The 20266-nt window shown below is 35.8% G+C and overlaps 3 protein-coding genes and 1 pseudogene across 3 annotated transcripts; 1 reads left to right on the top strand and 3 right to left on the bottom strand.

Moving 5' to 3' along the window:
* Positions 1-5978, bottom strand: part of LOC103477725 (uncharacterized) — a 37535-nt pseudogene extending 31557 nt beyond the window's left edge.
* A 4525-nt stretch (positions 5979-10503) lies between these two features.
* LOC103477661 (macrophage mannose receptor 1-like) lies at positions 10504-13497 on the top strand. The gene is made up of 6 exons (XM_008430917.1): positions 10504-10574; positions 10814-10849; positions 10962-11336; positions 11823-12167; positions 12264-12361; positions 12457-13497. The coding sequence occupies exons 2-6, from the start codon at positions 10816-10818 to the stop codon at positions 12562-12564; spliced, it is 960 nt and encodes a 319-aa protein (XP_008429139.1). The 5' UTR covers positions 10504-10574; positions 10814-10815; the 3' UTR covers positions 12565-13497.
* A 640-nt stretch (positions 13498-14137) lies between these two features.
* LOC103477662 (uncharacterized) lies at positions 14138-17427 on the bottom strand. The gene is made up of 6 exons (XM_008430918.2): positions 17397-17427; positions 17196-17273; positions 16364-16649; positions 15476-15630; positions 14616-14892; positions 14138-14498 (listed from the first exon to the last, which is right to left on the bottom strand). Exons 2-6 carry the CDS (start codon positions 17257-17259, stop codon positions 14348-14350), a joined length of 933 nt encoding a protein of 310 aa, XP_008429140.1. The 5' UTR covers positions 17260-17273; positions 17397-17427; the 3' UTR covers positions 14138-14347.
* A 634-nt stretch (positions 17428-18061) lies between these two features.
* Positions 18062-20266, bottom strand: LOC103477663 (fucolectin-like; the record flags this gene model as incomplete). The annotated part of the gene is made up of 4 exons (XM_017309322.1): positions 18062-18516; positions 18616-18895; positions 19698-19852; positions 20052-20266. Coding segments are annotated over 4 exons (801 nt in total), but the record flags the coding sequence as incomplete, so codon positions are not given.

The following is a 20266-nucleotide window of genomic DNA, read 5'->3' as shown; positions in this document are numbered from 1 at the left end:
ATGAAAAACAAAATGGCACCAGAGACTGATGCTGTGATTTTTGCAAATATTTGCATAATAAGGAAGTGAATAATCTTTCCTTTCCTTGAAGAAAAGGAAAAGAAAGATGAAAAGCAGCAATGCACTGTTAAACAGTGGCAGAACTAGAAATTAATTTACAAGTCGGTAAATAATTTATGAAACATCAACTCCCATTTAATTGTTTATGTCAAATCCTGTTTGGTTATGAGAGCTCCTTTAGGAGATCTTGTACTAAGATGAATCCTCTAGTGAGGCAAATATAAAGCAAAGAAAAATATATGATCGTTTCCATATATCAGTCTCCAAAAAAGCCCAGGTTGGACCCTTTGACCCATCAGAACTGCATTCCTGTTCATGGTAGAGATTCAACTAGGTCAGTGGTTCTTAACCTGGGTTCGATCGAACCCCAGGGGTTCGGCGGAGCCTCTGCCGCGGAGTTGAAGACACACTTGTGTAAAGTCGTGATGACGCGCCGCTTTGCCATCACTTGCTGCAGAGGATCACGTTACATTGCTTAGCCAATCAGTGCTGCGGAGGAGCCCTGATTGAAGGAGCTCCACTCTCAGCATGGATTTGAATCTGCTCCTTAGTCGCATCTTGTCGGGCCTGCTACATCCTCTAGTGGCGTGGGGGCGGTAACACAACTAATAATTACAGTACTATATCAGAATACCGCAAAGTCTGTATTATTTATTATTAATTTTTCATTATCTTAAGAATGTAGAACAAATTAAATGACCTAAACAAGACCTTAAAGTGGTTCCAGTTTCTCTCGATTGCCAACCTGTTGAAACTGTGGCAAATTGTAAATACCTTGGGTCGTTCCTGGACTGTCAGCTCAACTTTGCTGAAAACACTGACTATATTTTAAAGAATGATGCAAATGAAACCACATCCCAGTGATGCTCTGTTATCATCAGACACTGTTGCACAGTTCATTCCCAATTGCATTGAGTTACTGGCATGTGATTTGCTGATGTTCTTTTAGCATCAACAAGCAATTTAACAGAAAATTAAGTCGTGTGCAGTAATAGCACTATGTACAAATAATCCACAACCAACTTTGCAGACTCATCGTTATAGTGATTTAATAAAGAAATAAACACCAGATTTCCGACAAGTAGAATAAACCACAGGATGAATAGGACCTATGAGACAGATCATTAAATAGTCTGATTGTCTGATATATAATAGATAATCAGTCTGACAGATTGTGTTCTAAAAACAAGATTTTGAAGAGTTACACATTATAGCTCTTCGTTTTAAATTAACTAATACATTTGTTTCTCTTTCTTTTCTACTTGTTTTTCAATCTGTAGTCTGAAGTTGTTGCTTATGTAACATAGTTAAAATGGTTCAGGTTAAATCCTGCTAAAATGCGCCATCTGCTGGTAAGAAGTTGTATTGCATTCACCCTAGAAAGAGCGGGGTAGTATGGGTAATCCTCAGAGCCATGAGGATCAGCGTCGAGGTGACGTGTCTCTGCTATGTGATAAAGACATTATTTATGCATTTTGTTAAGTGTGTTTGTGGTTTTCGTTTTTGCATATTGTTGGGGTGTGTTCGGTCTGGGTCACGCTAGTTCTGTGTCATTTTTTGTCGTGTTTGATAATGTTTAGTTCGTGGGAAGGTGCAGTGGGAATTTCCCACGCGGTAACACTATGGCTCCTCCTTGCAGGAGCTTGTTTTATGCCAGAGACTGACTTTACCTCCAGGGCCGTTGTGTGAAATGCAGGTATGTTTTACCAAATGTCCTGTAGCAGATGGTTAACATGAGACTGAGTTCTATATTAACAGTTTTATATAATGATGTAGTTCATTTATGTTTCTGCATTGTTCTAAAATGCAAGGTTATATAAACTAAAACATAAAAATGGCATCCAGTAAATAAAGTGTCAGCATTTTATTTTATTTTTCAGAACATTTTAATTTGTTGCTTTATTTTCTCTGAAAAAGACACTCAGTGGTTGTTCTTTTACTGTAAAACAAAATCCACTATGCGATCACTGTAATTTTAAATGATTTTATTGTGGTTACTTGATTATGGGTAATCCTCGGAGAGATGAGGATCACCGACGAGGAGCCTGTTTTATGCCAGAGACTGACTTTACCTACATGCCTGTTGTGTAAAATGCAGATGGAGAAATAAAGAAACAGCTGATGCCAACTTGAGCCGCTCCTTGTCATTCATTGCCACATCAATAGAAGCCACCAGAACCACATAGGCCACACATATCTTACAAAATCAGACCCATCAAGCATCCGACAGTTTCCAAAAAACACGTGATTGGTTCATCAGAGGCTGACCACAGCTCAGAACTGCTTCTCCCATAGTGAGTTTTATTTTGGTTTTTAATACAATCAGATATTCATAAGACCTTAAACCACAATGATGTCATGAAAACTTTAATCCAGTCTAGATGCGTACACTTCCACCTCACACAGTGTGAGATACTCATTTCTTCCAGGTATGACAACGTTGATGTATCGACCATCCATGCCGTTGCACTGAAAGGTTTCAGTAAAACCTGGAGCGATGGTTGAGATCACAGCACACCTGACAGAGGAAAGAGGATTTAAGACATACTTAAAGATACATTAATTTAGTAAAAATAATCATGAGAAATATAATTTATGCTAATAACAGCATGTTTTATTTGTATTCAGTGTCTTGATAAAATGACTGTAAACTACCTGGGATTGTTATTTCCGTTGTTATCAAGTGAATCTCCAATCCGAATTTCAGCTCCGTTAATTCGAGTGGGATGTTCTACCCGATTGGTTATGTTAATATTGAACACTTTATGGGTTCTTCCCAGGTCCAGTCTCCACCAGGGGCTAAAGTCATTATTTGTGGCACTGCAGGAACCCTGGCTGAAGCGGCCTTCACGATACCCATCGATAGCGTAGTAGGCGATGGCTCCAGGATAAACTGTTGACTGTGAAGCTTTTCCATAAACTGCCACATTTTCTTCTGCAAAACAAAATGTTAAATGTCAGCTTTGATACATAATCTTCTAATATGCTCTGCCTATATGTACATATTGACAACTGCACATCTTTATATGAAAAGCTTACTTTTTTTTGTTCAAATGCTCCATTTTGTATTTGATTGATGCAAAACGTGTTGTTTTCATATATGAATAAGAATTTACATAAAATTTGTTAGAAAATAAATATCTACTTTTTGTGACAGTACTCCCAGCGGGTGCTTTTTTCTATTTTTTGTTTTAAATTCCCATCAACTTTCAGCAGTTGAGATATATTTTTGAATACATTTTACATTCATGAACAGTATTGACATTGTGAAAATGGTGCCATTTTGTGCAGGCTTTATCTTATGATTGAGTTAAATATTGGCTAAGGCTGTCTGTACAAATATCTTTAATTGTTTTCACTTTGGTCTCAAAAAGTCATAAAAACAACACAAAGTAAAAGAAAATGTTTGTTTTTTTTCATTTTTAACTTTTAAGTAAACTTTATTTTGTAAATGCCCCGATTGAGACATCATAATAGTGCAATATGTTTTTTTTGTTGTTGTTGTATATTAAGTGTGAATGCAGTTTTAAATGTTGGTCAGAAGATAAAATACAAATAAGAGTTATTGGAATTTAAATCTGAGAAGTTACAAGATGTACAGTGAGCAATCTTCATTGAAGTATACCTGGGTTAACGTGGTCTAATCAATCAAGCTTGTCAGTGGTGCTCATTGATCATATAATATGATCAAACATGTTTCGAAAGATTCTCACCAGTTGGGGCGCGGTATCCGTAGACCTCCACTTCACAGACATGTAGAACCCTGCTCACACCAGGGGCTATAATGATCACATAACGTCCTTCAACACCCTTAGTAAAGTTCATTGCATAAGAGCTTCCAGCTGCAACAGTAGAAATGGTAGCAACCCTGGAAAAGAAGAGTTGTATCGGTAACATTCAAAATTTTGTAAGAGTAATCCCCACAGGGTTTGCTGAGGTGCTTAAAATAACAAACCAGAATCTAATTTAGAATTTTTTGACAATTACAAACTTTATTTTAATAGTCTTGGTATCAATATGAAGATTACATTTGGAAGAGTCCATCAGAAGTGAAAGGAGAGTTTCAGGGAAAATGAGGATGGAATGTGAAATTAGTTGGATTTTTTTGTCCATCAGCAGAAAGGTTTTGCAATATACAGACTATATTGCAAAAACAATATAGAAATATAAATAAGGCTAAAACCTTTTGGAAACCATAGACATTACCCTGGACATTACCTGTGCAAAGATTGATGCAGTTAAGATAAACGAAAAAAAAATTGCTGTTAAAATCTTAGGTTGTTTGAGTTTGTTTTGGGTTTTGCCTTTATTTGAGTTCCTTAGTTTCTCATCTATACAAGTTCTGCCTTGTTTTATTCTTAATTTTGTTTCTACTTATTGATTGTAGTTATGTTTATTTCTTGTCTAGTTTTTTCTTGCTTATTCTAGTTTTATTGTGTTACTTTGTTTAGTTACTTCGCAGTAGATTTAGATTTAATCCCAGTGCACGGTGTGCTCTCCCTCTGCTCTCCCCCCTCACACCCATTCCCTCATCAGCCCAGGTCTATTGTTCCTGCATTCACTCTCCCAGTATTTAATCACACCTCTTTTATTCCCTCCTCGCGGGTTTCTTCTATTACTTATTTATTATCCTGCATATTCCCTTCATCTCCTTGTTGGCGTTTCCATTGTGGATTATTGACTGCCTGTGGTTTTTGTAATTTTGTTTGTTGCAGAGAGCCTCTATGTCTCTCTGCATTTGATTCCATCAAGTGTCACCAAAGCATGAACATTTACAAAGTTTAAAGGAGTTTTGCTCTAAAACTGGGGATTTCCTTTATTTTACTCACTAAATTTATACTAAACTTATTTTTAGTATATCAAAATATACTAAAATATATAGATGAGAGTAATTTTTCTTTTTTAATTACCCTCATCTATTTTTTTTTAAATCCGAAACAATAAATTGCTACATTTCCGTCTAACTGAAGTGTATTTTTTGGAAATATAGTGTAACACATGATAAATTACAACAACTATCGACACTACCAGAGCTCCCTACAATGTCTTTGATGAAGGTTTCTGAAAAGGGTCTTTTAGCCCTTGGACAAATGCTCAGATGTTTTTTATCAGCTTGTAGCCAAGAGTCTGATGTTTTTAGGATACCAAGTATGTTTCTGTTTAAGGGGAGGTGCAGAAATGAAAAAAATTCAAATCTGAGCAGCATTGAGCCTTCCTTGTTTCATACTGTAGTCATGACCTAATCACTCACAGTGGGTTTGCAGTGCCATCTTGTCGTAAAGAGTTTCCGATGCGAACCTCCACACCATTGAGTTGCTCTGCGCAGCAGTCTCCTCTGTTGGTGATGACGACCTGGGTGACTATGTATGAGTCCAGCAGGTCCACTCTCCACCAGGGGTTGTTTTCAGTATCAGTGTGGGTGCAAGATCCCTTTGTAAGGTCAGCATTTAGGTTTCCATCAATGGCATTGGAAGCACCTACAAATGCATTCCACGGATCCCCTTTGTACTGAGAAGACTGTGTAGCTTTCCCGCGTAAAGCCACATTTTCTGAAATGAAGAGAGAAATTCAATGAAGAATAAATTAATCCCAATATTGGTTGTTTTGCTTAAGATATTTATCCAGTATTCTAAATTTACACAAATACTTTCACATGCTACTTACGGTAAGTGTAAGCTGAGCACATTGGCAGGAGGAGCAGCAAATGAAATAATACATTATACCTCATGATTCTGACAAAAACAGGAGAGAAAAGTTGGGACTTAGGATAGTTAGTATAACTATTTTATAACATGTCATGCTATATTATAGTAAATAGTGTCCTATTTGTGAGAATTTTTGGTTAGAATAATGTATGAGAACTGAGAAATTACCTCGATTCTTTGGTGAGTTTGCTGTTTGAGGTGAGGGATTTGCCTTTGAGCGTTTGCTAAGTCCTTCACTCATCTTTTTATATCAGGTAAAACTCACATGTTGTCCAATCACATCTCAAAGAGAAGTCAACTCCTACAATTCTCAGTAAGCTTCAGCTCACAAAGTCCTATTGTCACTGGATTCAGTTATTTACTTTGCCATCTTTGTTTAAACAGATCATGGGTTAGTTAAACTTTAAGTAGACATAGTAAAACACAGAGTTATGCTTCCTAAATAAAAACGGTCATTACTGCCAACAGGAAAATATTAACCAAGGTTCAGGACACTTTCAAATTCATTGTGAATCTGAGTGTGGATCTTTTAAAAACACTAATCATCCTCAGAACAGAAGAGTAATATGATTATTGTTAAAAAAAAAAAAAACATGTTTATAAACTATTTTAAAAGGAACAACTTCCATTAATTCTGTTGGAACTTAAAATAGACATCGGAAATATAGTTGTAAATAAATCGAAAAATATTGCTTTGACATACTAATACTCAATTTAAAAGTTCTTACAAGCTATGGTCTGTAACAATGGTTTACCCCTTAGCTGCAAAACGGAAATGTTTCAAATTTTGGATCCAACAACATTAATCAGTTGTTCAGGGGAAACATCTGTTACAGGAGTTTGTAAGAATTCCAGTGTTGATGAGAAATGATTAAAGTAAGACCTTGACATGAGGATGCTAAGTTATTTGTTAGTATAATTTATATTTCTTTAATATAAATTATATATTAAAGATATATCTCTAATATTACTGACTTCATAATGACTGACTTCATTATGAAGTCAGTCTGAGTACCATTACAGATCAACATTCATGTAACCATTGTGATTTGTTAGTCTTAAAAGAAAAACATTTTAAATCTTTATACAAACAAAGCGTTTATCGTTTTATTTTGTGTGGTTAACTCCTTTCTTAATTGTGGATGGGAAACAATTTCTGAAAAGTCCACCAGTTTTTTTTCCTCATCAATTTAAGGAATAAATATGAAGAACTCTGCTTCTGTCAACATAATATATTCTCTACAAAGCCTCAAATATCTGGAGTGAGGAGAAGGTGAAGCGGTTGTTTTTTAGAAGTGGCTGACTAATAAATCATTCAATAAGATTGTTCATAGAACAAATTACAAGTCAAGCAGGTCATGTACTCATATTAGGAGAACTTGAAACATGCAATACATTGTTGAACTTTACTTTTTTATTCACCTCATTACAAATAAATTTTTAAATATCTGCAAATTAGCCCAAAACACTTTAGTACTACAGTTAAAGGAGTCAACAGTTGCTTTTAAATGAGGTGCATTTAGTTATTGAGCAATACTGAAAATTCCAAGCAGTGTTTATTTATGTTGTCCCAGATTGTCTTGGCTGTAAGAATAAGGGCAAAGTTCTGAGCTGGTACTAAAAGTTCAGAAATATTTTTAAAACATTTCAACAGCACATGTCTGCAACTAAACAGAGTTCAAAAACAAATTAAAGACAAATGCTTTAAAATGTTATTTAAGAAGATACTTTGCACTGGGATCACACACACTGGGAATGTGTGTGATTTTTATGAAACTGTATTTTGCCCAGCTGATCCTGTCACTCTTTAGTAATAGCCATGTTCATCTTCAGCTTCTCTTGCTAAAACGACACAGATAGTTCTCTAAAACTCTTATGATTCTGCTGAATGAAGCTGCACTTGAGAATCAATGCTCGCTTGTGTTGCTCTCTTGTTTTTACAAGAACCTTATCTGTGTTCACAAGACAATTAGAATAAAGTTTGCATTTGCCTGGACTTGTGTTTTAAATTCTAACAAAGATTTGCGTAGACAAATACTTTGCAGTGTTTAGTTACTGATTAGCCTTGTTTGACATGTTCTCTGGAAACAGTCATTGCAAAAAGAAAAATAACCCCATTTAAGCCAAATGTTTTCTCTAATACTGCAAGGGTGAATTACGGTAAGCTTCAAACCACAGCAGAAATGAATAGCATTTTGACTATATAAGCAGGTTTTGTGAGAAAGTATAAGTGGTTGTGTGATGCACAAAGAGATATTTAAAATGAAACAGGTTTTAGATTTCTGGTCTTTTCTGTTAACTCTGTTAGATACCAGCAGCTGCAAAAATTACCTACATGTCCTTTTAAACTGTTTTATTTTATTTTGATCAGACTCTCCTTGTCTGCATAAATCAACAGCCCCTTCTTTTCTAAAACACTTCTGAATAACTGAGTTACAGACATCACTACAGCCATTGTTTTATGCAACAAACTATAGAATTAAATGCCCTGATTTAAGGTTTCTTTTTCATGTTGCAGTTTTATTCTTATTTTGGATCAAGCTTATATTTATGCATTCTTCTTTTATGTATTCTCTTGATCTCCTTTTAGCTCTTTATTTATTTTCTTGTTGGAAATTTGTGATGGTGTATTACTAACAGGGCCGGCCCAAGGCAAAGCAAACTAAGCAGCCGCTTAGGGCCCCAATGCTACTAAAAGGCCCCCTCAGTAGAGCTGATTTTTTTTTGTAATGATTTCTATGTCATAATATCAAAAACTCACAATTTCACTATAAAGTGATTTGTTTTTACAATAATATATCTTTGATGATGTATGTAGAAATTATAATTTTATTGATAAAAAGAAAAAAAATTAATTGCTCTTGGGGACCCCTGGTGGTCGCGGTAGGTACCGCACGCTTCGCCGGAAATATGAGCTGCCGCGCATTGAGCATCCCAACGTCCAAAGCTCCGGTCAGAAGTTAAGTAAGCAAAACAATGTCTCAAAAAAGGACTTATCCTTCAGGGAGGGAGAAAAAAGGAAAAATAGAATAAAGCCAAGATAAAGGTTTGTTTTAATGTGCCTTTGTAATGTAAAAGATTAGTGAAGCTGCTAATAGAAAATTAGCTTGATAGCGAACTGAAACGGTCCAGTTCAACAGCCAAACTATTCTAGCGCCTTTGTGTTTGTGTGAAACTGAGTTTAAACTTTAAATGAGTTGATTCTCCTGCGTGGCTCTGTATATTTCTGAGGTATTTTGGCTTCAAAACGCCGTGTTTGACACCGTTTTAATAACAATAAAACTTCTCAATGTTTGACTAGCAAAATGCTTTTACGTCAGGCTACGTAGCTGCTACATTGATATGTTGTTTGCTGCTGAGCATAATCCTTTTGTGGCTAAACAAACATGTTTTTTTTACATCAGTTTATGTGAAACTTTAGTTAAAATCATTTGAAGGCACAGAATCAGTCCAGTATTGGTACCGGTCCACATTCTCAGGGGAGAAAGACTCACCTGGTATAAATTACATTTTTAGTTGTAGGAGTAACGCATAAGAGAAAATTATTTAATCAAAGAATGTGATGAAAATGTGTGTAGGGCTGCACCGATTGCAGTTTTCTGGCCGATCCCTGGTTGCCGATCTTTAAAAAACCTGACCTGCCTATTTTGATTTTGATTGATATGAATTTTTTTGTCTAAATATAGCAAGAAAGTCACTAAGTTGGTAACAGTGGGTTGAATATTGTTAACTGTAAACTTGCAGACCTGATCTGGTGGGCTGGTCTGTCAGTCAAACCTCTCACTGCAGAGCAGAAGAGGACAGAGGCTGATCTTTAAACCTTTGCTGATGAAGATAAGATTAGGGGAAAAGATGGGCTTCACATGTAAGTATCAGCCGATCACGATCTACCAAAATTAAGGAAAACAGCTGGTCGATAAATCAGTTGGCTAATAAATGTATCCTATAATACATGTATATAATATAAACAGCACTGCCAGAGATGCATTAAGTTTACAGTAGGTGTGTGAATGATCTAATGATTGGAGTCCTCATTGCAGCCAGTCCACACTGTTAGCAGAACTAGAGGGCCCCAAAACCACATTTTGCTTAGGGCCCCATGGAGGCTTGGGCTGGCCGTGATTACTAAATATGTATAACTAAGTAAGAAAAAGTTTGCTTTTCAAACTCAAAAAATTCTTCCTTTTTCCAGAAAATTTCTGAGATTAATCTAAAACTGTCTGCCTTTTTGGTGAAAATTTCATGATCCGTGTTTCTGTGTATTTATTTTGAGTTTTTTCTGTGTTCAGTTTCTGTCCTGAGTCTCTGTTTCTGCGTCTTCCCCGTTGATTGCTTCCTAGGTGTGTCTCATTCCTTGATTACCCTCCCTGTGTATTTAAGCCCACCTGTTTGTGCTACTGTCTATGAAAGTTAGTCTGCCGGCACAGTAGAACTGTGAAGTCCTGTGTCGGCATTAGCTCGTCTTGTCAGTCTTTGTTAAATTCAGTTGCTACCAGTGCTGAGCCTCTGTGTTTCCGCTCTGCCGTGCTGCTATTTTCATCAATAAATCACAATTTTTCATCTACATCCTGGGTCTACCTGCGTCTCTCCTCACCACCAACAACCACACCATATGACAGTAAACATGTGATCTTCTCTAATTTTCATATGGTTTTCCATACACAGAAAGATAAGAAAAGTCCCGACTACCAAAGCATGCACCACACACATTAAGCACACTCTGTGCTGCTAAAGTAACAAATGATTAACTGTTCAACGGTTAATTTATAGCCACTATTTTCCTTGAACACTGGACTCAGAAAAATTAAGGTAAGAAGCTTTCTAATTCTCAATATTTATCATACATTTTTCATCAGTTAAGACAATAGACAATTTTGATGCACATTTGTAGTTGTATTTATTTCAAAATAAATGCAAACAAAGTAAAATCCTAAACCGCTCATTACAATGCTATCTCTCCATCTAGTTTATAGACCACTGTTGAGGAATTATGTGAAGTTTTCCTATAAATTAATCAATCTTCTCTCTTCCTATTCACTTCATTACAGCCATGGGAAATGTCACATGTCTTATAATACTTGCAGGTTAGTCTTATACATCTGTGCTAAGTGACACAAAAGAATCATAATCGTCTTGGACAAGAACATTTCCGACTAATCCTTGCTGCTTTTTACACTTCTAACTTTTCATCTACAGGACTGAGTTATCTCTGTCTCTGTGTGCATCAGCATCAATATGTCTTATTCCACACTCCAAAAACCTGGACCGATGCACAGAGTTACTGCAGGGAAACATGCATTGATCTGGCCACAATCGAAGACATGAAGGAGATGGAAATGGCTCTTCAAAGTTTTGGAAGTGACTACAGTGATGCCGTCTGGATTGGGTTGCATAGAGGAAAGGAGCTAAAGTGGCATTGGTCTCTGGCAGACAAATACTTCTACGAGGATGGAGAAAGAAATTATATAAAGTGGAGAATGCCTTTAAGTGCTGATAACTGTGCTACTTTCAGTAATGGAAACCTTTCTACACTCTCCTGTCTTGAAAATAGACATTCAGTCTGCTACGATAGTAAGTATTTTGCATTTTGATCCTAATAACATGTAACGAAAACCACACATGCATGAGTTCTCCATATAAAAAAAACTAAATGAGCCTGTTATGAATGTCAGCATCTGGAAGTTGATATTATTTGTAAATTTTGCACACAATTACATTTTGAGTTGAGAAAATTTGTTTAAGTTTACACTGATATGCTTTATTAGCCCCAAGGCTAGAAGAGTCATTGCTTAATGTAGTTCCAATAACTTTGGATGTTTTCATTTTATGTCTTCTAGAGTGAAAAAAAACCCCAAAAAACATGTTTTCTTACAGATGTTGTACATTATCTTCTAATACAGTAGTTTAATGTGATGTAAACCACAAAAAAAAAACAAAAAACTGTTTATTCTGCAAGTTTGAAATTCCTTCTATCAGCATAGCAGCCACATTGGATATCATCTCACCTGTTGTTTTTGTTGTAATAAATACAAAACATTGTAAAATGTCTCATTTCAGGAACAAAACAAGGAGCAGCTCAGTACATCTTTAATCCAAATTTAATGAAATGGACCGCCGCTCGAGATTTCTGCAGAAAAAACTACACAGACCTGGTCAGCTTGAGGAATGATGCAGAATACAAGACAGTCCAGGAAGTAGCCAATGGAACAGCAGTATTTGTTGGTCTCTTCAGAGACCCGTACGACTGGTCAGACCTGACTGACTCCTCACTACGGTACTGGAGGGAATCCCAATTGGTAAATACAGAATTTCATCAAAATTGTGTTGCAATGCTGAAGACTGAAGCTGGAAAATGGGGAGACAGAAACTGCACAGAAGTTCATCCTTTCCTCTGCAAATGCAGTAAGTAAACATTTTTAACCAATACAAACCTATTGTAAAATGTGCAAAATAAGGAAGCAGTGTATAGCAAATAATTTGGATTTATTTTGATTTTAGTACAAACCAAACTGCAGTTCATAAAACTGAGGCTCAGCCTGCAGGACTCAAATTTGGATCTGAATGACCCTGCAGTGCGAAACAGCATCTTGGAGCAAGTAAGTCTTCCAGATATTCACGTATCTAGTGCAGGTACACTTTGTTTCAGTCAATATAAACTTTATTGAAAAAAATAAACTTTTCTTTATTCCAGATGAAGCAAAGGCTGGTTGGAAATGTAAGTGGTGTCAACAATCTTAAGTGGAAAAATCACTCAGATGAAAGAGTTTTCATCAAGGAGACAGAGGAACACAACCCATGAGAGGAATACAGGATGACTGCTAAGATTCTGAACTGGAGATGTAAAAGTCCACCAACCAGGGTGGTAACAAAAAAAAAACTTTTAGCTGTTGCTGATTAAGCTTTTTTCAATAGGAATGCTCCATTTAGTCGCTAATATGATGATTATCTTCAATAACTCTGTGAGCTATTAGGCCTTTTAATTTTTGCATGCCTCTGATTTCATCCTGCTTTCATCCTGAGAATTTCATCTTTCATTTGATTTAGAGCCTCCTGTGTAGAAGAGATACACATTAACATGTGCACCATTAACACTAAGATTACTTTCAGTCAACTTCATAATGGACTGGTCCATAAAAAAAGCACAATTGCAACAGGATTAAGCCCTAACATGGTAAATATGAAATAGATTAGCAATAATGTATATTCAGTAAGCTTTAACAACCAAAAATGTAAGTCCTTTATGTACATTAGTTTTACTTCAAACCAATAGTACTCAGAGGGAACTGAAGAGCATGTAAAGAACCTCTAGAGAAAATGAATAAAGACCAAATGCTGGCATCTCTGAAGTTTGTTGGATCTGGACCAACACTAGACATTATTGGACTTCCTTCAGGTTAACCAACCGTTAACTATTGCAACTGCAGTGTTTCAAACTGTCAGCAGCCATATTGGATTTTGAGGAAGGAGTTGATGAGATGACCTTTGAGTTTAATTTTCTTGCTAGGAAGTTTTAGTTGGATGTTTTGCTACAAACATGCATGGATTTTTATTCTTCTGCTGTTTTTGTGTGGGAATAAGTCCAGTTCCAGTTTTGGTATTGTTTCAAAACACCTTCACATTGTCTTAGAAAACTTTAGAATTTATATTAATTCCAGTATAAAGATGTGTTATTTGTAATAATTTAAGAAGTACTGCATCATTGTAAGGTATGACACAGTTAGTAGGTTTGGATATTGATAAATGGTTTTTGCCAATTATTTGTCTTGTAGATGCATAACTAGCTAACTTCAGATGCTTTCTGCATTTACATTTTTTTAATTTAATTGTTTTGCAAACATTCTTAAAGTTTCAAAAGATCAGAAAAAAACTACACTTATTTCCCAATTTGAAACCAAAATCCCTTGCAGACACAGGTGTTAACCTGATAGGATAAATTCCATGAGCAGCCAGACTTTATTTACGTCTGAGGAGAATTAAAGATTGTAGCTGAGACTGATGTAGACTGATGTAGCTGTCTTTGCAAATAATTGTATAGTAAGTCATAAATAGTGAATACATTTGGGGAAAAGGAGAAATCCAAAACAATAACCGACTCAGTGGTCAATTGTTGTTGATTTTAATATCTTAAAATTATTTCACTTGAAAATATTACGGCAGATCTTTAAATTTATTGCAGATGTCATTCATGATGATACATTATCTCAAAATGCAGACTATCAAATCAAACAATCAGACAATCTTGTAAGACTCCAGGAAGCATAATAAAAAAAGTATCTGCTTTCAGTGCTTTAAGTAAAAAGCCATTTATTGTTTCATTTGTAAACACAAGCTTCAGCATGAGATACAAATTAATTTAATATTGTAAACACAGTTTTAAAACTCTTGAAAGCTCACCCTTTGTGATATGACTAAATGTCTGAAGGAGAGCTTTGACACTTAATTCATTGTGAGGATTTTCTGCCATCTTGTGGTCACAATTTTCTAAGCTTTGACTCTAACTATAATTAAGTATGACAACTGCATAATTTATATTGTGGAGACTCTTATAAATGAAATGACATCCCTGTCATAGAATCTTTAGTTTAATCCAGTTGGGATGCGTACACTTCCACCTCACACAGTGTGAGATACTCATTTCTTCCAGGTATGAAAACGTTGATGTATCGACCATCCATGCCGTTGCACTGATAGGTTTCAGTAGAACCTGGAGAGATGGTTGAGATCACAGCACACCTGTCAGAGGAAAAAAGCATTTTTTTTCAGTATTTACTTGAACAAAAAATGGCACAAAGTGAATTGGTAGAAAACATATTATGTAATATTTTATTTTCAAAGAGAACTGTAAACTACCTGGGATTGTTATTTCCATTGTTATCAAGTGAATCTCCAATACGAATTTCAGCTCCATTAATTCGAGTGGGATATTCTACCCGATTGGTTATGTTAATACTGAACACTCTGTGGGTGCTGCCCAGGTCCAGTCTCCACCAGGGGTTAAAGTCATTATTTGTGGCACTGCAGGAACTCTGGCTCCACAGTGCTGCACGGTTCCCATCAATAGCATAGTAGGCGATGGCTCCGGGATAAACCGTTGACTGTGAGGCTTTTCCATAAATTGCCACATTCCCTAATGCAAAAAAACCCAACAAAAACAAACAAAAAAAACCCCAATAAAATAAAAATAAATGTCAGTTCTCATAGTTTTCCTCTGTTAACCTGTTTTTTATGTTAGGACCCAAAATTAAAGCAGTTCCTTACCTTGTCTTCCAAAGTTTGTTTTTTATCAATCCTGAACTTTTATATTACACAGCATCCCACACATGTATGTGCTGTTATCCTATGTCATATGTGAATTAATTTTAATAGGATTTGAAAAAAATGTTATGTATAAACTTCATCTGGCATGATGCAATGTTTTATCTCCAGCTCTAATTGAGTCTTAGAATGTCTTTCTAGGTTCCAACCACATTTAAAAACACAGTTGGATGTTTTATGTCTGTTTTCCATACCAATGAGAAATTCATTTACAGTCTAAATGTATATGAGCTATTTTCTTGCTATACACTCACTCTTAGCATGACAAAAGCATCTCACTGCATTTTGAACATCTCTGGAATCAAGCCTAATACAGTAAAGTAAGATAAAGCATATAATATAATTGAAGTACTTTATAGTGAATATGTAAAACCCAGTAGCAGCATAGGCCTCACCAGTTGGAGCGCGGTATCCATAAACCTCCACCTCACAGAGTGTAAGCATTCTGTTTAAACCTGGAAGCACAACAGTCACATAACGGCCTTCCACATGTCTGGTAAATGTAATGGTTAAAGTCCTTCCTGCTGGGATATGAGAAATGGCAGCAACCCTAAAACAGAATGTTAAAGGAACATTAGGATTTGGTTCATAATAATAATCACTGACGTTTCAGCATCACGTTCTAAATCGTTTCATCACTTCAGATAAATGTATTCCTATCTATAAAACTAATCATGATTGTCACAAGAGTATCAGCTACCTTACATCAAAATAAAGATTGAGCATTTAAGAATAGAGATTACAAATTAAGTGTTGATCTTTTCTTCACCACATAATTAATGGACTTTTAAGTTGGTCTAAAACCCTCAAAGTATTAACAAGGGAAACTACTAAAATGTTCAGAGTTCATTGTAGTTTTGATTTTGCTTACAAATCCTTTTTTTCTTTTACTTTTTATGTATTTTAACCAAATTTTAACCAGTATCTGATGCCTTTTCTGTTCTAAATTCACAAACCAGGTTGCAATAAATATTTTCAAAGATCTCTATTCAATCCTACATATGAAAAGGTGATACGAGAGAGAATAAAATATTGTCTCACAGTGAACTGTGTGCAGAAACCTACGCATGACAAAGCTTCATGAAATACATATGAAGTTCAGCATTATGTTAATAGAAGGGGTTTTGATTAAAGTAAAGAAATTATACAAAAATGTACTGCCCTGACAAGAAACTAAGCCCAGGACACCTGCCTTTTACAACCGACAGCCACAGAACATGACCTCCCTGTTCTTCCTGTCAGGAGTCCTCCCAACAACCTTTCAACCAGTAAAAATAACTCACACTGTGTTTGCAGCACCGTTGTCGAGTAAAGAATTGCCAATGTGAATCTCTGCTCCGTTCAGTCGTTCCGAACAGCAGTCTCTTCTGTTGGTGACGGACATTGAAGTGACAATGTAGGAATCCAGCAGGTCCACTCTCCACCAGGGATTGGTCATTGCAATAGTGTGAGTGCATGATCCTGCAAGTTGGTCAGCCTGACGGTTTCCATCAATGGCATTGTAGGCAGATGAAAGAGGATGCTCTATCCGGTGAGACTGGGTGGCTTTTCCATGCAATGCAACATTTTCTGTGAATAAAGAAAATTGTTGAGCAAAATTGTTTAATCTTTGAGGAACACCATGGTTCCATCAGTTAAGTATTCAGTACCTAAGGAAGTGAAATGCTGCCAAACAAACACACAATCATCTTTTTTTTGTTGTTGGTGGGATGTTATTTCTTTTCCACTTTTATTTTATGATTTGCTTCTTGTGTGTCCTTGCATTTCTTTAGATCCATGTAAAGGTGTTGCTTTTTGAGATCTCTGTTTATTGTGTTGCTAGTAAAACTGCAATGAACCACTTTTTTAATTAATAAACACAAACATTGTTTGAAAACTGCATTTTGATGTACTTACCTTTGTTCTATATTAAAATGTCTTAAATGGCCTGAAATATTTCAGCAGAAAAGCAGAACTTTTACAGACCTGTAAATAAAAAATGGTTTAATTATGATTCTTTAACGTTCTCTAATTAATAATTGGGATCAATTTAAATCTTTCACAACTGTTAATCTAATCTGTGTCTTTCCAAATATTTTGAACAATTTTGTTACACACAGAGATGATGAAACATACTATATGTTCGAGCCAGCACCGTTCCCTGGAGAAGCAGCAGAAGTAGAGCTGAAAGGTTTTTCATGGTCGCTTCTTACGCTGCATAGAGTAAACAAAATAAATGTTACTTAGCAAATCAGTAACCAAAAATCAAGGGAAATTATACAATCATGTCAATGCACAGCACATGCAGAAACAACAGATCACCCAACATGCACAAACCTTGCCTTGTGGAATAAATGTTGAAGTGAACAACATGCTGCTGTTTGTAAGGCATATTTATGTGGGCATCTTATCATGAGATGTGGTGTTTGGATTAATGATACACACTTTATGACTTTATTTTTTTACCTTGGAATGAGATGAGTTTTATTTTCTTTGACGAGCTGGTTTATGATTAGCAGGTTTAAATTATTGTTGCCAACAGGACGTTCAAAATCAGATAAAGAACTCCTTGCCTTTACTTGAAAGCTTACGTCCATCTTCATTTAGTCTGAAAGAACTTCAGCTATTTTGTAAATCTTTTGTTTCAGAAGAGACATAAATATGCACAAACTGAAGTGAGAAACTGCTGTTGCTCTTTTGCTTCAAACAAAAGTTTAATTATTTGTTGAGTAAATCACAACAAAGAAACAATTAAAAATCCAAATGATCAACACAATTTCATTTTGGACATTAAAGGAGAAACAAACAGAAAACAAAGTACAAACATGACAGCTTTGCATAAAAGAAAAAAAAAATTAAATTCAAACTTTAGATGCAAATAATTTAAATCCAACTTTAAAGTTTAATTTGAAACCACGAAACGAGAAGCTATTTTGGAAATTCAGCATTACAAAAAACATACATATAACTTACAGCTCATCAACCTATATAGCTGATATGTTTTACTGGGTGAGATGAGGTCAGGTCAGTTTGCTGACTAATCAAGTTTGACACAAGGGTAATTTAAACAGCTTTGGTACTTTGACAGTTTCGGCCCATGCCAATGAAATCAGCATCCCTATAAAGTCTGTCACTAGACTTTATAAAGTCTGAATTGCTCTAATATTTAGAAGATGGAGAGAAAGCAAAAATCCAATTGTTCAGCTGAATATTTGCTGTTGTTCCTTATATTACAGTTTGTTCTGTTTCATTCCATATCTTAGTCCAAAGTCTGGCTGTTGGAAACATGTTTTAGTATCTTCAGACTTAATCCAGTCTAGAGCCATACACTTCCACCTCACACAGAGTGAGATACTCAGTTCTTCCAGGTATGACAACATTGATGTATCGGCCATCCATCCCGTTACATTGAAAGGTTTCAGTAAAACCTGGAGCGATGGTTGAGATCACAGCACACCTGTTAGAAACACAAATTGTTTTTGGTTCAGTGATCATTTGAGTTTTGCACAAATAGACATGTCCTCTCTTTGCTCTCTTTAAGAACACTTTACAGTACCTGGGATTGTTGTTTCCGTTGTTGTCTAGTGAATCTCCAATACGGATTTCAGCTCCATTAATTCGATTGTGAACTTCTACACGGTTGGATATGTTGATAGAGAACACTTTATGGGTTCTTCCCAGGTCCAGACGCCACCAGGGATTGAATTCATTTATTGTATGAGTGCAAGAAGCCTTCACCCAGTGACCTTCACGATTCCCATCAATAGCATTGTATGCAATGGCTGTACCATGCAATGATGACTGAGTAGCTTTCCCATAAAATGCCACATTCTCTCCTGCAAAATAACATTTTAGAATGTCACCACCAATATACAGCTCGCTTTTATGTTATCACATATGCAGGGAGTCCTAATAATAATCTCTCACTTCCCTGAATTATCTATGTATTTGCAGTTTTTTACTCATTACACTGGAACCAAGGTATAAATCTTATGATTTTGAGAAGTTTATAAGATATGAATTTTATTTGTCTTAGCAATATAAAATCAAGTTTTAGACATTTAGCTCTGAAGGCACATTGCAGCAGGACAGATCTATCAATAGGATGGAGTTTTGTTTTACTTTAAATTCAGCATATTGAAGGGAAGTTTTCAAGCTGTCAAATTTGTTTAAATACACTTTTACATAACAACTGAACGTAACATAGTTATTTGATTATGCTTATAGGATGGTTCATTTTGACTGGAAAATACATACAGTACATCCTCCTTCACATTTTTTAATTTTTTTATTGAAGGTCTAAGTCACTGATCATCTCAAAGGCATTCATGTCACTATAACAAGATTAAGAAGAAAATGAACTTCTTTAAGGTGATAAATAGCAACATAAGTATCTAGTCATGAAACAATTTTCATTCTAATTCTTGGATAAATATAAAACACTGACATCAACAACTTTTGTTTTCTTTTTGTTAAACTATATGATTCTATTTAACCAGTTATTTTATTGTATTGTATCTGTGTCTTTATGGATTATTTGTTTTCACTTTGGACATTTGTAAGGCAACCCTCTAATCTTAGCATGGCTGAAATAATAATACCACAGAATGAAATGCTAGTGACATATCCAGGTCTCACCAGTTGGAGCAAGGTAACCGTAGACCTCCACCTCACAGAGTGTAAGCACCTTGTTTAAACCAGGCTGCAGCACAGTCACATAGCGGCCCTCCACATGACTGCTAAAAGTTATTTTCAGAGTCCTTCCAAGTGGGATGCGAGAAATGACAGCAACCCTAAAACAGAGAAAGTGGAGAAAACTAATATTTTTTCTATTTTGAGAAAGTAAATTTAGGTTTCAACTAGTCACACTAGCTAGTTAAACACGAATGGTTGGTAGGAATCATCCTATCATAGATATTATCAGACCTGAAATAGATATTGCAATCTCCAGAGTGACAACATATATATAATCAACATTAATGTTTCACTCACATTGGGTTTGATGTACCATGGTCTTGTAAAGAGTTGCCAACATAAATCTCTGCTCCAGTAATGTTGTCTGCACAGCAGTCTCCTCTGTTGGTTACAGAGATGGAAGTGAGGATGTAGGACTCCAGCAGGTCCACCCTCCACCAGGGAAATGATTGTTGTCCAGTGTGGGTGCAAGACCCTTGTGTAAGATCGGGATTTCGGTTTCCGTTGTTAAG

Source organism: Poecilia reticulata, linkage group LG16 (assembly GCF_000633615.1).
Source record: "Poecilia reticulata strain Guanapo linkage group LG16, Guppy_female_1.0+MT, whole genome shotgun sequence".
Taxonomy (NCBI): Eukaryota; Metazoa; Chordata; class Actinopteri; order Cyprinodontiformes; family Poeciliidae; genus Poecilia; species Poecilia reticulata.
This window is presented reverse-complemented; position numbering and strand designations above follow the sequence as displayed.

Coding starts and splice junctions, on each gene's coding strand:
- LOC103477662 (XM_008430918.2), bottom strand. CDS start 17,259: ATGAAAAACCTTTCAGCTCTACTTCTGCTGCTTCTCCAGGGAACGGTG. Junction 16,650..17,195: donor GGTGCTGGCTCGAACATATA/GTATGTTTCATC, acceptor CTTTATTCACAG/AAAATGTTGCATTGCATGGA. Junction 14,893..15,475: donor TGGATACCGCGCTCCAACTG/GTGAGGCCTATG, acceptor TTTTTGCATTAG/GGAATGTGGCAATTTATGGA.
- LOC103477661 (XM_008430917.1), top strand. CDS start 10,816: ATGGGAAATGTCACATGTCTTATAATACTTGCAG. Junction 12,168..12,263: donor TCCTTTCCTCTGCAAATGCA/GTAAGTAAACAT, acceptor TTTTGATTTTAG/TACAAACCAAACTGCAGTTC. Junction 12,362..12,456: donor GAAACAGCATCTTGGAGCAA/GTAAGTCTTCCA, acceptor TCTTTATTCCAG/ATGAAGCAAAGGCTGGTTGG.